Here is a 16,037-nt window from a genome sequence, read left to right on the forward strand (position 1 = left end):
AGCTTTGAGAACAACTGTTTAGAATAGGCAGTGTAGGGGTTCTATAGACCAGCGATCTTGGTGGCAGCAACATATGCCAGCTGGTAGCCCAGAATAAGACAAAGCAAAGCAAAAACTATTTAAAAAAATAGGTAGTAGATCTAAGAGATCCCAAATATCTAAGATTAGTCCTCCACAACTGAACCAGCCACTGTCTCCTGGTCTGCTCTTTTGCTTCCAGTCTAACCTTCCCATGGCAGGAGGATTTCTCTTTTTTGAGTCCTGCTGCTGTGATCCATTATTCTACTTTGCATAATCCTAGATTGACTCCCATTTCCCTTCTGAATCAGATTGTGCATTTAACTAGGTGGTCCTCTTACCATCCCTCCTCCCCCACTGCTTGCTAACATTTAAATTTATGCTTTCCAGTTCAGCTGTAATCTCCATTTTTCTATCCAAAGCTCCTTCCCAGATGCTATCTTATTCTCTGAACTCCCTCATTTCTTCCATAAAACCACTGCTCCAGGTTTCCCTCAACCATGGTGACTTTTCTGGCTAGACTGCCTTATTCCAGTAAGGACAGTATCTGCTATTACCCTCCAGTCGCACTAGCTCATATTTAGTGAGTACTTGCTATAGGCCAGACAGTGTTTACATGCATTATTTTATTTAACCTCCGCACAACCTATGAGGTTAGAATAATCACCCTATTTACAGGTGAAGAACCTGAGACTTAAAGTAACACAATTTGTCTAAGATTCCAAGCAGGTAAGTTGGGGTGGGTCAGGTTGGGCAGGATTTGGAGAGGCACCTTGACCTTGGGACTTCCTTTACAGTGGGGTGGGCACAAAGTTGGCAGAGGACAATTTGCAGGACTTGCTCTCTGTCTCTCTGCAATGTAATTTGATAATGTATCTTTCTCATAAAAGGTGGCAGATGGGTAGAGAGAGCCATCCTGTAGTGTAATAAACTCTGCATACTGGTGACTTCTCCAACCCTGGGAGTGTTCAGAGGCTGGATGGCCATCCATAGGGAATTCTTGTCTTGGTGGGGGAGTTGGACTACATGACAAGTTCTAGGGTCTTTCCCAATTCTGAATTTCTGTGCTCTTGTCAACCCTGAAAATAAAACAGCCAGTTATTTTGCCAGCAAAGTGGGTTTATTCAGGAGTAGGAGAGCAGTTGCAAGCAGGACAGCAATTGGGACAAGCAAGCTATGGTGAACCATAGGTAAGTCCAGAAAACAGAGGAGCACTCTTTTATAGAGGAAAAAGGGGAATTGGGAGGGGCTGTTATAAACAAAAAGTCCATTAAACTGGGAGCTCAAAGTGTAGTGGCTTTTTATTGGCTGAGTTGTGACAGTCTCTCATTGGCTGGGCTGTTGCTGGGCAAGGAGAAAAATCTTCCTTCATCTAGGGTGGTGGTGAGGCATAAGCTTCTTCCTGTTGAGTCTTCAAAGGGCTGCAATAAACGTACACCATGAGAGCTCCCCCTTCTGGCCTCCTAGCTCCATTTTAAACGAGGTTTCCTTTATTTGGTTTCATAGTCTCATGATGTAATTAAAGTCTGAAGGGTTCAAGATAAAACATGGTCAGGTTGTTGGTTATATTCATTTTGTGTCTAGGACCATGCCATGCACCAAAGGCCCATAAATGTCTAAAACGGGGTCCTTGTCCTTAAACTGCAGGGGACTATAATTGACTGTAATTAAGGGGACAAGATAGTATTTGAAACAGTGTAAAATATAGACGATTATGTAATTCAGAGCTATGATAAATTATACAGATCCTAAGTACCTTAAGAGTTTAGACTGGGGTAAATTGAACATTATGTTGTACTTTAGGAAGGCAAAATTCAAGACGTTTATTTATTTTTTACTTATTTATTTTTAAATGTTTGATTTAAAAAAATTAAAAAAATTTTTTTAAATCTTTATTTATTTTTGAGACAGAGAGAGAGAGACAGAGTGCGAGTGGGGAGGAACAGAGAAAGAGGGAGACACAGAATCCAAAACAGGCGTCAGGCTCTGAGCTGTCAGCACAGAGCCTGATGTAGGGCTCGAATTCATGAACTGTGAGATCATGACCTGAGCCGAGGTCAGATGCTTAACCGACTGAGCCACCCAGGTGTGCCCCCCCCCCCCCATTTTTTTAATGTTTAATTTTGAGAGAGAGAGAAAGTGTGAGCAGGGGAGGGGCAGAGAGAGGTGGAGACACAGAATCAGAAGCAGGCTCCAGGCTCCAAGCTGTCAGCACAGAGCCAGATGTGGGGCTTGAACTTCTGGACCAGGAGATCATGATCTGAGCTAAAGTTGGACACTTAACTGACTGAGCCACCCAGGCACCCCAAATTTCAAGACATTTAGAGAAAATGAATTTTCATATCTGAGAGGAAGACAGTTTAAGACTTGGCCCAAATCAGACACTCAAATGATTTTCTGAGAATTCAACCCCAAATGATCCTTATGAAGAAGATCCCCACAGGAACCACTTTAATGAGCTTAGATTATCTACATTGCAGAAAGGGAGCCACAGGACCACAGATGACTATAGAAGAGTGGTGCAGATCCTTTCCAAAATCCGGTACCTCATCACAGCAACCCACAGGTGTCAGGTGCTTGCACAAGGGTGGCCTGTGCACTCAGAGGTGGGATGGCAGCTCTCTTGCCTTGTGTTGTAGGTGAGGACTAAAGCTTGGACAGGGCATCAGTTCTAGCCCCAACTCCCTTCTGATTTTCACTTTACCACCCTGTTTCTCCTCAGTGTGATACATGCCAAGCACATTTCCCCATAGGTTCAGAGAAAGAAAGCCCAGGAAACAGTAAGGCCCAGATCTGTTACCAGCTAATAGGAGGAAGCTGAAGAACCCAGTGTCTGTGTTTGCTTCTATCAAGAGGGATGCCTAACTGGGAAGGGTGTAATATTCATCAGCCAGCTGTTGAATATATGTGAAGAATTACTATTATTTTAAAAATTATTTTTATTAAAGGAGGCTGTTGTCCACAGAGCCCATATAAAAAATTTTTTGGATTCTACATGTAATGCCTTTTTTCCCCCCATTGATAAAGCATGGAAACTGTTGCTATTATATTATCAACTGTGACATATGCTAATAATAATGAAATAAGGGCCACAGATCATAGTGGTTAGATCTTGGGCTTTGGAGACAGACTGCCTGGGTTTGAATTCTGGTTCCACCTCCACTCAGTAGCAGTTTATTTCCTGGCAAGTTATTTAGCTTCTCCATCTTAATTTGTCTCATTTGTGAAATAGGTATAGGGTTGTGAGGGGTAAGTGAGCTGATACATGTAAAACATTTAAACTGTACTTGCACACATAGTAAATAAATGTACTTAATAAATGTTATCCACTGTTATTGTTAAAGTATTAAAGATAACAGAGATTTGTCATATTTGACAATAGTTCAAGTAGAAGGTAGAGAGTAGAAGGTAGTATAGCACAGACTCTACAGTCAGACCCAAGTTGAAATTCTGGCCCTGCCACTTGCTGGTAGTGTAATGTCGGGTGGGATAATTGATTCCTCTGAGCTATGGTGTCCTCAACTACAAAACCAAGTAATAATTCATACTTCATAGAATTGTGAGGATGAAATGAAATAATGTATTGGAAGAGCTCAGCACAGAGTATCTCTGCAAAATGCCCCAAGTACTCTTACCCGGGGTCTGTATTTCTAGATGACTTCAGGTATCAGGTGAATTTATCCCATGCTAAACCTTTGCAATAGGCTGACTTGGCAGTGCTATCTAGCATATTTTTACTAGAGTCACCTGAACTAATGAAATCCCCTGCCGAGAGCATTCAAGAATCATTGCAATGTGGCTCCAGCCTGTTGTTTTTCTAGCCTGATCTCTCCCTACTGCCTTACATATAGCCAAAGTTTCAGTCAAATTTGATTATTTAGATTATATGCTATTCCCCACCTTCATGTCTTTGCTTGTTCTGTTTTCTCTGCCTGAAATGCTTCACCCTCCAAATCTCCTCCTGCATGTCTCAAAAGCCCTATTTTTCTCACATACTTTTTTTCTTCATGAAGCTTTTTCTCATCCTTTCTCCAAATCTTTTCTGCATCTTCCTCATTTGAATCCTGTAATATATGTTTTAATGTATCTCCTAAAACCTTTACACAGTATTATTCTGTAGTCATCTAATCTAAGAGGTCACTGATTGTAAAATACCATTATTTTAAGTACCACTAAGAAACCAAAAAATGCTTCCAGTTAAGCTGACACATCATCAATTATAAGATACATAACCTCAGAGATTTTTTTATTTTTTTTAAGTTTATTTTTATTTATTTTGAGAGAGAGAGCAAGCAGGGGAGGGATAGAGAGAGAGGGAGACAGAATCCCAAGCAGCCTTCGTTAAGTCAGTGCACAGCCTGATGCGGGGCTTGAACTCATGAACCTTGAGCTGAAATCAAGAGTCGGATGCTTAACCAACCAAGCCACCCAGGCACACCCTCCGCCCCCAACCTCAGAGATTTTAAAATGTGAAAAAAATGTATGTTGCAGAGTTGATGACATATGGTAGGTCTTTGTGAATGTGTCTGAGTCATATCTTGCCAGTGGATGGGGATTTCTTTGAGGGCAGGGAGCGAGTGTGATTTACTCATTTTCTATCAGTTACTATTGCCTAGCACCTAAAAGGCATTCATTAAATATCCAGTTGGTTGGAAATAATAATGATATTTTTATTTTATTTATTTTATTTTTTTAATGTTTTTATTTATTTTTGAGACAGAGAGAGACAGAGCGTGAGTGGGGGAGGGGCAGAGAGAGAGGGAAACACAGAATCCGAAGCAGGCTCCAGGCTCTGAGCTGTCAGCACAGAGCCCAACCCAGGACCTGAACTCACAGACTGTGAGATCATGATCTTAGCGGAAGTCGGACGCTCAACTGACTGAATCACCCAGGCGCCCCAATAATGATATTTTAATAAATGACCAGTTTTTCAGAGACATGCGGATTTAGTAACCCTCACGCATTCTCTCAGTTTGTGTAGTCTTTATAGGAGAGTTAGTGCCTTCAACTGTTGACCCTTTGAATCATCTCTGGCGTCTGGACAAGTGGAAACTGGGACATGAAGCTAACTGCCAAGTAAATCGTGATTGAATGGACTGCCAAGGTGCGGTGGCTGAACGGAATTTGCAACCAAATGCAATTCTTAGCCATTATTTTTCTCTCTCATACACAAGCAGTATTTCATAATGGAAATAAAGTTTGCTTTCCTGGCCATTAGCAGACCTCATCCTTTTGGTTCCTAATTGTCCTTTTGTCTTGTCTTGTCTCCTGTTTAGTATATATGACCTCGCATTTAAGCCCGATGGAACGCAACTGATTTTGGCTGCAGGAAACAGATTACTGGTAGGATTTTGTCTGAGTTTCCTTTTTAAGTGCTTTTTTCCCTCTCCCTCTTGTAAGTGCTCTGAAATTTGACCCTTTATTTTTTAAGATAAAAAAGGCAAGGGCGGAAAAACCAGTCATTACTTTTTAATAGGGAAGGAAATGGGCTATTTAAAACAGGTAAGTAAACTGTCTGTCAGATAGGAACCTGTGAACAATACCTCCTTTGGAGTCATTAATCTTTCCCTTTTTACTTTGAGACACCCATGAAAGAGTTGAAAACAATTAATCAAAATGCCTTTGAAACTGGGCTAGTGTCAGTTCACATTTTGTCCCCCTGAAAAATTTAAGCAACAAGACTGAAGGGGTTCCCTCCCTGAGAAGCCAGATAGCTTGACCCCAACTTTTAGGCATTGGCCTACCTAAACAATTCCATATGGATGCTGTCCTTTTTTCATATTTTCAAAGAATATAGCTAGTCTGGAACTTATCCCAGTATATAAAAGTAATTTTCAGAGGACTCTTTATGTTTGACCTAAAAACCTTTGTATGATCTCTCCTTCCTCCTGCGTAAGTCCACTTCCCCTTGCTCTGTTGTCTCTAGATATGCAGACTGACTGATCTCCATTCTCTTTATGGTAACTACATAATCTTAAAGCCTTGGTTACATTGTTCTGCAGACTTCTTCTCGCCAGGGTAAACAATCCAAATTCTTTTACTTTTTTTTCATCGGTTATCTTCTCTAACACTGTTTTTGGAGGGTTTTGCCTTGATTACTCAGATAGTGTGTTTTTTAAATATCCACACATTTATAGATGTTACAGTGCTACAAAATATCCTAAATCCATGTTACAGCTGGGTTTTATAATATTTCCTCTGATTTGTAAACCTGGAGTTCAGGTCTATGACTTTCAAACTCTTGATAGCAAATACGAAACATTTCTCTATTATGTTGATACTGGAGTCAGGCTAGAACTAAAATTTAATCATGTTGTAGCTGACTCTTTGTGTCTGTTGGCTTTATTTGGGAGGGTTTAGCTTGATTGGTCATATATCCAAATTCACATAAGATGAGTGAACTTTGTAGTGAAGTTCCACAGAGTGAAGTTCTATTTCTCAAGGATTAATGATATGTTCCTGGCCATGTAATTCACAGAGTTGGGACCTCTACTTTTTGGGTTTCTCCACTTAGAGTCACATTCTTTCTGGGGTTTTTTGGTGTAGTTTTTACTTGATGCAAATTTAGATTATTGACAAATGTTTTGTCATTTAAACAACAACAACAACAACAAAAAGCAGCAGCAACCTGCAGGAATTCTGACTAATAGATGTCATGTGGATAATGTGTAATTTTGTGCCTTTTTGCCAGGTTTATGACACCTCTGATGGCACCTTACTTCAGCCCCTAAAGGGACACAAAGATACTGTGTACTGTGTGGCGTATGCAAAGGATGGTAAGAGGCTGCTCTGGTTTTATACCCTCTGTAATGGTCTCATAGCTGTTCATTTTTCTCCTTAGTCACTCCTTAATTAGTGTTAGTAAGCTGACATACAACTCACAATCGCAGAAGATAGTTAAGTTTCTTACTTTATTTCAATCATTCAAGTCAATAAGGGCCATCTATGTGCCAGGTATTATTCTAGGTGCTTGAGATAATGAAGTAAATTAAACAGTATGCTGGAAATGAAGTAAATTAAACAGTATGCTGGAAGTAGGGCAGAATAAGGGGAATTGAGAATGCTGGATGGGGCAGGGGATGGGTATGGGAAAGGAAAGGGTGGTGACGGTGGGCTTATTGAGATAGGACAGATGAGCAAAGTCTTGAAGGTGGAGAGGCAGTGAGATTCTGATAGTGGGCATCCAGAAGAAGAGAACTCCCCGCAAAGGGAAAAACCATAGCAAAGGCTCTCAGGTGGGAGTGTGCCTTCCAGGGGCTTTCGTGGAGTGAGTCAGGGGGAACAGTAGGGGATAAGGATAGAGAGGTAATAGGTATGGATGGGTGGCCAGATCACGTTGGCTGTTATAAGGACTTGGACTTAGATTCTCAGTGAAAATGGGGAACCACTAAAGACTTCTGAGCAGAGGAGAGATCTGATTTGATTTATATTTTTAAAAGGATCCCTTTAGCTAATGTTTTAGAAACAGTCTGCAGGGGGGTGAGGGTTGGAGCAGGGAGACGAGTGAAGAAAGCATCATCCAGGCAACTTTTGTAACACTAGTGATGGTGGCTCAGATCTGTGGGAGCAAAGGAAGTAGTAAGGAGTGGTCAGATTCTGGATATGGTTTGAAGGTGGAGCGAACAGGATTGCCTGAAAGACGGTGTGTGTGGTGTGAAGAAAGTAGTCAGGTGTGACTCTAAGGGTTTTGACCTGAGCTACTGAAAAGGTTGGAGTTGCTTTCCACTGAGATGGGAAAGGTTTCAGGTAGAAAAACTTACAGTGGAAGATCAGGAGTTCAGTTTAGGACATGTTGAATTCGAGAAACATTGATGCTGGAGGGGAGAGGGGAAGGACTTGACAGGAAAGAGTTGTTGAGTTGGCAAGAGGAGATGGGATCTATGACCTAGATGGGACATGGTGGGAAGGTAGAAGGTACCACCACGATGTTGGCAAGTGGGGGCATGTGGTATTAGGAATCTAATGGAAATTCTTTTCCATTCTTTCAGTGAAGTAGGAAACAATGTCACCTGAGAGTGAGGATGGGGAGGGAGGTATCAGAGTTGAGGAGAAAGGAAAAACTGGCAAATTGCCATTTAGGAGAATGGCTGAGTAAATGTACTGTGAAATCCCAAGCAATATGAAGGGCCCACTTGAAGCTGGTTATGAATTGAAAATGAGATTCATTGGTGTGATTATGTCTTTCTCTCCACTACTTGAGCTGCATAGATGCAGGGACAGGGGTGGTGGAGACTTGGATTTAACCAGGTTGGTAGGTTTGCAGGCACCTCTGAAGATGAAATAAGAGGGCAAGGGAGTGGAGGATGTATGTGAAGCAGTGATCATATACAGTGACTTTGAACTGTCGGCCATTGTAATGAGGGATTAGAGGACCACAGGGGGGTGGGCAGTGGAGAGGTTCTGGTGGACTTGAAGAGGGTTATTGGATGTGGTAAGGTGACAAAGAGGAGAGGTGGCAGTCAGAGAATGGGTGCATTCTCTATGTGGGATTAGTGGAAAGAACATGGACTTTGGAATGAGATGGTTCTACGTTCCAATCCCAAAGGTTCTGGGAGTTTGAGGTAGTTATTGAGTCTTCTTAAGTCTCAATTTCCTCATGTGTCAAACGGATATAGGATGAGAAGTAACATTCTGTGACCACTGCTGAGAAGGCACAAAATTGGAATGTTATAATGCTTGAACAAACTTTGGAGATCAGTCAGGTTCCAGGTTTTTAACTTCTTTTGGGTGATGAACCTCTTTGAGAATCCAATGAAAGCTATAGACCTCTTCGTAGAAAAGTGCACATTCTTCATATATACACACGGTTTTGTGGGTATAGTTTTAGTGTCATCTAGCCCAATGTCTTCATTTTAGCCCATCATAAAGACATGGGAAAGTCAAGTAACCTGCTAAGGTCATGTAGCAAGTCAGTGGCAAAAACATTATTTCTTGCCTCATAGTCAAGTGTGCTTTGCCACAGTAGCCATGGTTTTTTTGGTTGTTTTGTTTTGTTTTGTTTTGTTTTTATGTGTGTGTTTGAGTTCAAATTCAGAGTAATGCCATGAGAAGGCCTTGGGGTCCTCTGGAGTTTATAAGCCTGGGGACTCTTTGGCTTACTATGCCACTAGGGCCCTTGAGGGTGTCAGAGTGTGGCCTGCCATTAGTGGCATCTGACAGCATTTGCAGAGTCCTGTCACACATACCATCAGATTTGATCTTCCCAACAACCCTCTGGAGCACTTAGAGAAGTTCTCAGCTCCTCTCACGGAGGAGAAAACAGGTTTGGAGCAATTACGGTGGCAGCCGGTCATGGTGGCAGCTGGTGATGGTGGCACATATGTGCCTGCCCCAGATCCTCCCGACTGCAGAGCCCTCATGCCTTCTAGTATTTCATGCTGCCTCTTCATGACACATAATGATTGAGAAGTCTTTTAATTCCTCTCAATCGGCCTTTTCTCCTTTGATCTAGAAAGGGAAATGCTCTCAATTATGGTATTGCTCTTTAAGTTTGCTTGTTTCCAGTGTCTCCCTTAAGTTTAGCAAATACTTAATGAACAGCCATGATATAAAGGTATGTAAGAACTAGTTATTTTGGTTCAAGAAAAACATGACAATATGAAGAAATAATTGTAATAGTAGCTAATATTTTTTTTAGCATTGATTATATTCTGGGTACTGTCTGAAATACTTTAATCTCATTTAATCATCACAACAACTGTGAGGTGAATACTATTGTTGCAGCCGTTTTTCAGATGAAGAAATGAAAGCATGGAGATGTTCAGGAACTTATTTCAGGTCCTACAGCTGGTACCATCACTGGGCATTCCAACTCAGACTCTGAGCCCATAGCCCATACTCTTCTACACCATGTCTTACTGTCTGCCAGTGTTGGGGGAGTAGTGACAGGAATAATAACAAATAAAAGCAGCTTCTGAAAAATAAATACATACATACATACATACATACATGCAGCTTCTGTGTATTTAATAGATGCAGCAGTATCATATGGCTCACCCAAATACCTACTGTTCCAGCCATTGTGAAAGGTGTTTTACAGATATCATCTTAGTTGTCCCCCCGCACAAAGTCTCTGAGGAAGGTGTTACTACCCCTTTTTGTTTCAGATGTAGAAGCTCAGAAAACAATGACTTGCTCAGAAAACAGGTCAACTTCTATTTGCCTTAAGAACAAAGTCTAAAAATCCTTAACAAAGGTTACAAAATCTGGCCCATGGTTAATTCTTTTTTTTTTTTTTTTTTTTTTATATAATTTATTGTCAAATTGGCTAACATACAGTGTGTAAAGTGTGCTCTTGGTTTTTGGGGTAGATTCCCATGGTTCATCACTTACATACAACACCCAGTGCTCATCCCAACAAGTGCCCCCGTCAATGCCCATCACCCATTTTCCCCTCTTCCTCACTCCCCCCATCAACCCTCAGATTGTTCTCTGTATTTAAGAGTCTTTTATGGTTTGCCTCTCTCATTCTCTGTTTATAACTATTTTCCCCCTCCCTTCCCCCATGGTCTTCTGTTAAGTTTCTCAAGATCCACATATGAGTGAAAACATATGATATCTTTCTCTGCCTGACTTATTTCACTCAGAATTATCATGGTTAATTCTTCCTTATCTCTCTCCAGAGTAGGTGAAGACTCCTTATTGTTTGCTGCCTTGATACTCTGCTCCACCTCTTAAGTACTACTTGCAAATTTGCAACAATGTAATTAATAAGTAATTACTTATTATATGTTGCCTCTCTAATCCATTCTTTCATGGTTTTCAAAGAATTTTAAAAACTTTAATACAGTTCAAATCAGTGTGCCAGGTTCATTTCAGGTCCTTCTGTGCCAGACCTGGGGGCAGGGACTGTTTCAGTTTCTCTTCTTTCTCTCTGCCTGTGATGACGAAAGTGTAAAGGTATCTACTGCATCGAACATCAAACTTCATGTTATCCTTATCTTTATTTAATTTCATTTATTCTATTTTTAAAAAATGTTTTATTTGTTTTTGATAGAGAAGGGGGCAGAGGATCCAAAGTGGGCTCTGTGCACACAGCAACAAGCCCAATGTGGGGTTCAAACTCAACTGTGAGATCATGATCTGAGCCAAAGTTGGGTGCTCAACCAACTTAGCCACCCAGGCGCCCCATGCTTATTTTTCTTGATCTTGATGGATTTGGCATCCTTTCATCTGGCTGTGAGCAGAAAATCCTTGATTTCTTCAATTTGGCAAGGCGTGGCTATGAGGGGCACAGGGGAGCGTGCAGCTGGCACCACCCGAGACCTAGTCCATTCTTTCATAAAGCCCAAGTAGTGTGGACATGAAAATCTCATTTGTTGCTCTTGCTTAAAGCCTTTCTTTGAGTTAAAGAACAAGATCTTGACTATGGCCTTGAAGCTGCTAGAGATCTATCCTCTACCCACCTCCCCCTTGGCTCTTGGTATTCCATGCTGCTGCCTCTCAGCCACTCAGACATACCAGGCTTTTCTTACCTCAAGGCCTTTGTATATCTTTTCTATCCATGTGGATGGGTCTTTTGCCTCTACTTGGCTAAGCTTTGCTCATCCTTTAGGTCTCAACTGAAGGTTCTCCTCCTGAGAAGCTTTTTCCTCATCTAAATTACATCCCCCAGTTATTCTCTTTCCTAGGACTCACTTCATTTCTTAGCACATTATGTTCATGTTAGATTAAATTCATTCAATGCCTACTTTCCCCACTACACTAAACTCTGTGAAGGTAGGGATTACATTTGCTTTAATTACTACTTAATCCTTAGCATAGAACATGATACTTAACATGTGGTAGGCCCTCAATACATCTTTGTTTACTCAGTGCCAGAAAAAGTAAAATATGAACCCAAACTTCCTGAACTGCCACCCAGTACTGATAAGAAAAAAAGTAGAGGGGCGCCTGGGTGACTGTCGGTTGAGCATCTGACTCTTGATTTTGGCTGAGGTCATGATCCCAGGGTTGTGGGCTTGAGCCCCATGTTGGGCTCCATGCTAAGTGTGGAGCCTCCTTAAGATTCTCTCTCTCTTTCTCTCTCTCCCTCTGCTCCTCTCCCCACCACTCTCTCTAAAAAAAACAAAAGCAAGTAGAGAAGCAGCTGACACTTGCTAGTTAACCTTAAAGAACTAGTTTTCTAAGAAACTCCTTTCTAGGAAATACTCTTTGAGAAATGCTGGTTTAAAACAAATATGAGTTTTCTTTTTAAAACACTTTTAGGCAAGCGCTTTGCTTCTGGATCGGCTGATAAAAGTGTTATTATCTGGACCTCAAAATTGGAAGGCATTCTGAAATACACGTAAGTAACCATTTAGGTGTGCAGTATTATTGGTTTGGCTCTGATTGAGCTACTGTAGCAAAAGCCCCTTGGAAAAAATATAAGGAAGAACTTTTTTTCTCTGCAATTGAATTTGAGGTTAAGTTATAGATAGGAGTATATGGTGGGTATAGGAAAGTTGGGTAATGAACAAATGAATGAACATTTGAGCACAACTAGCCTGGCCAGCACTGAGCTAGGTGTTTTCATATAGCTCAATTTAGTCACTCTGACACCACAGATTCCACCTGAGTCCAACTTGTCCCCTTCTAATGCCCCCATTTCAGGGAATGGCGTCACATCCACCCAGTTTCAACGGCCAGAAACTTGGAGTCAGTGTGCACCAGGCTTCCTCTCTGCAGAGACTTTGCTCATGTTCTTCCCATTCTTCCCATTCCTCCTCCGCCAGGTTAACCCTACTTGCTCTGCAGATCTTAGGCTCATATGTTGCTTCTATGTGAAGCCGTTCCTGCCCCTCTAGACTCAGTCAGGTCTCCTTCCTGGTATTTCTCACAGTTGTAGTTTTACATTTATTCTGGTGATTGAAGGCAAACACTGCATCTATTTTTGCTTACCCATGTGTTCCTGGTGCTTAGTGCAATGTCTGGCCCATAATCAGTACTTAACAAATGATTTTTTTCTTTTTAATTGTGATGAAATACACATAACATAAATTAATCATCTTAACCGTATTTTTATGTGTACAGTTCAGTTGTATTAAGTACATTCATGTTGTTATATAAAACCTCCATAGCTCTTTTCATCTTGCAAAACTAAAACTCCGTACCCATTAGACAACTGCTATTCCCTGGGCCCTCAGCCCTTGGCAATCAGTATTTTACTTTCTGTCTCTATGAATTTGACTTCTTTAGGCACCTTATGTAAGCAGAATCATATAGTATTTGTCATTTTGTGACTGATTTATTTCACTTAGCTTAAAGTCCACTAAGTTTATCCATGTATCAGAATTCCCTTCCTTTTTAAGGCTGAATTATATTCTAGTGTGTGGATATAGCACATTTTGTTTATCCATTCATCTGTCATTGATGGACGTTGAGTTGCTTCTACTTCTTGGATATTTTGAATAATGCTGTTACGTACATGGGTATATACATCAATGAACAACTTTTGAATGAGTGAACAAATAAATGAATGAATGAATGAATGAGGTTATAAGTAAAACGTTACCTAGAAGCGAAGAAATAAAATAGAGGCTGAGATGACATACGTGACTCACTCAGCTTTTGCTGTTGTCTCAGGATTTGCCGTGTTTCCAGATCTTGGCCTGTAACATCTTCATTGCATCTCCGTCCTGTATTTCCAGGCCTCCACAAAGCAATAATTAACAGCCGTGAATAAAGCACTTCCTGTGTACCTGGTGCTAGGCTAGGTACTGTACATCATTATCTTACCAGCTCACAAACCAGAGGTATCAAGAGTGCTGGTCCTGGAGGAGATTGCATTTAAACTAGGCCAGTCTGGTGGGTAATGTTTAAGAGAGGAAAATGGTGGGTGAGGGGCAATCCAGCAGAGGAGAATTCATCCCTGTGCTTTTTGTTGATCACTGGCATAAGAGCCTGTAGTGTGTAGTCAGAGAGACTGTGGGCTCATCATAAAATCTTCAGTTGTTGCCACTGAAGCATTTGTGGTTTGCTGCATAATAATCTATAGTTGTTTACTTGTTAGGCACAATGATTCTATCCAGTGTGTCTCCTACAACCCTGTTACCCACCAACTGGCATCTTGTTCCTCTAGTGACTTTGGTAAGTTCTGATTCCTGATGTCTTGTCCTGGAGTTACTGAAAATCTGGGCAAAAAATGTTGAAATCCATCCAGAATGTGGTGGTTTTGTCCTGAGAGAGTTCATGCTACTTCCCTGCCTTTAATAGCTGAGGGGAGGCTGACAGTTATCTTTAAATTGTAGAGAAACCAAAAGAGTGAATGGTGACATTGAATCTGGTACAAAATCTGGGAGACAGCAGGAAGGGCCCCAGGGAGGGAAATGGTAAGAAGGGTGGGAGAGCACAGACATAACGTTATGCTGCTGCCTCTGGGGAAACTTCCCACCTCACCTGGCAGGAACCAGTGATTGTCTCCACTTCTGTGTCCCCCAGCATCCTTGTATGTGTGAAATTCTTCACTATTTCAACTGTGCTTCTTGTGTAGTGTGTCACCATTACTTGTCTGGTGGCTGTAGCTGTCCTTCCTGAGGGGCTGGATGCCCTGAGGAGATTACTGTGGCCCCACTCATGGCATTGGCATGGTGCTGGCACAGAGGAGAGGCCAGTGAAATGGCCCTCGAGGCAGGGAGGGAAGGAGCAGAGGCCTGTAGGTTATCTCTGTCAAGACCAATTTTGCTTTCAGCTCATCAGTTCTGTCTTCCTTGCTGACAGTGAGTACAACAGAACAGCCATTATTGAGGAGTGAGAGACCATGGAATCCCTCTCAGTGTTTCACGGTCCTTATCCTACCTGTCTACCTCACTGCCAGAGTGACAGAGTTCTGAGGTTCAAGAGAGAATATAATTGAAAGCACATTGTATAAAAGGGAAAGGGACTGTCATTCATTAAAAATGTTAACCCCTATGTGAGGCACTGGTCTGTGTGCTTACTTTTTTTGTTGTTTATTTATTTATTTGGAAGGAGAGAGAGCTTATACAGGTGTATATGTGAACATGGGAAGGACAGAGAGAGAGAGAGAGAGAGAGAGAATCCCGACACAGGACTTGATCCCATGAATCATGAGATCGTCACTTGGGTGAAATCAAGAGTTAGACACTTAACCAACTGAGCCACCCAGATGCCCCTTTGTGCTTACTTTTGTGATTAAAAAGACAACATAGAATCCCTGCCCTCAAAGAGCTTGTGGTTTGGGGCAGGTGGAGAGGTAGAATTTGTAAAAATAGAGTATCAAGTAATAATAATAATTAATAATAATAATAATAATAAAATATTTGTTAAATGCTTGTGATGTGCTAGGCACTGTGCTGAGAGTTAAAATGAATTTCTATTTGAGCTGTATGACCACCCCTAAGGTCAGATATTCTCATTCCCACACCACTGATGAAAAAGAACTGGGGCTTAGAGTGGTTTGGTGACTCACTTGAGGTTGCCCGGCTGATAAGTGGTGGAACCAGGGCTTGGACCTCGGCCATGTAATTATATCTAAGGCATGATCTGGTAAATAGTGCTGAGGGAGGCCCAGGAGGGAGAGGTCTCCTTTGCTGGAGGCTCCAGGCAGGCTCAGTGGAGCATAGACAAGATGTATAAAAGTTGAACATTTGCGGGAGGCATTCTGGGCCAGGGAGAGGGAGAAACAAATAGCTTGTTTGATGTTGCACCTTGCTATGTAAGTATATTATTGCCCTGGATTTATTTTCTTGATCATACTTCGTGGCTCAGGCAAAGAGTAGAACTTGTTCGTGTTGCCTAGATGTACGCCTGTTGTAGGGCACTGAGCCACTAGCAGGAGGCAGTAAACCAAAAGTGGCCAGTGTGCCTTGGACAAGGCACAGTCTAGACAGGGTCATGTGCTGTTGGTGAGGCCTGAGAGAGGAAACTGATTTTCAGGAAGCATCGTTCATTACTTTGGATGCTGATTGTACCCTGGTTGTAATGTAATAGTTATGAACTGTGATGTTGCCATTTCTTTGAGTTAAACCTCTGAAATTCACCAGTCTAGAAATTCACGAATCTACCTTGCTGTTTTTTCCTTT

The 16,037-nt window shown here is 41.6% G+C and overlaps 1 protein-coding gene and 1 pseudogene across 4 annotated transcripts in view; one reads left to right on the plus strand and one right to left on the minus strand.

Moving 5' to 3' along the window:
* IFT122 (intraflagellar transport 122) overlaps positions 1-16,037 on the plus strand; it is a 72,692-nt gene that overhangs the window by 2,198 nt on the left and 54,457 nt on the right. For all 4 annotated transcript variants that reach the window (XR_007146774.1, XM_047832274.1, XM_047832260.1 and 1 more), the window contains exons 2-5: positions 5,295-5,361; positions 6,710-6,794; positions 12,226-12,304; positions 14,009-14,085. Coding sequence is in view for 3 of the 4 variants with exons in the window: in XM_047832274.1 (XP_047688230.1) it covers positions 5,295-5,361; positions 6,710-6,794; positions 12,226-12,304; positions 14,009-14,085 (308 nt within the window). In the remaining variant the exon portion in view is untranslated. The remainder of the gene's footprint in view (positions 1-5,294; positions 5,362-6,709; positions 6,795-12,225; positions 12,305-14,008; positions 14,086-16,037) is intronic.
* Positions 10,828-11,300, minus strand: LOC125161097 (60S ribosomal protein L38-like; annotated as a pseudogene).

Source organism: Prionailurus viverrinus, chromosome A2 (genome assembly GCF_022837055.1).
Source record: "Prionailurus viverrinus isolate Anna chromosome A2, UM_Priviv_1.0, whole genome shotgun sequence".
NCBI classification, from domain to species: domain Eukaryota; kingdom Metazoa; phylum Chordata; class Mammalia; order Carnivora; family Felidae; genus Prionailurus; species Prionailurus viverrinus.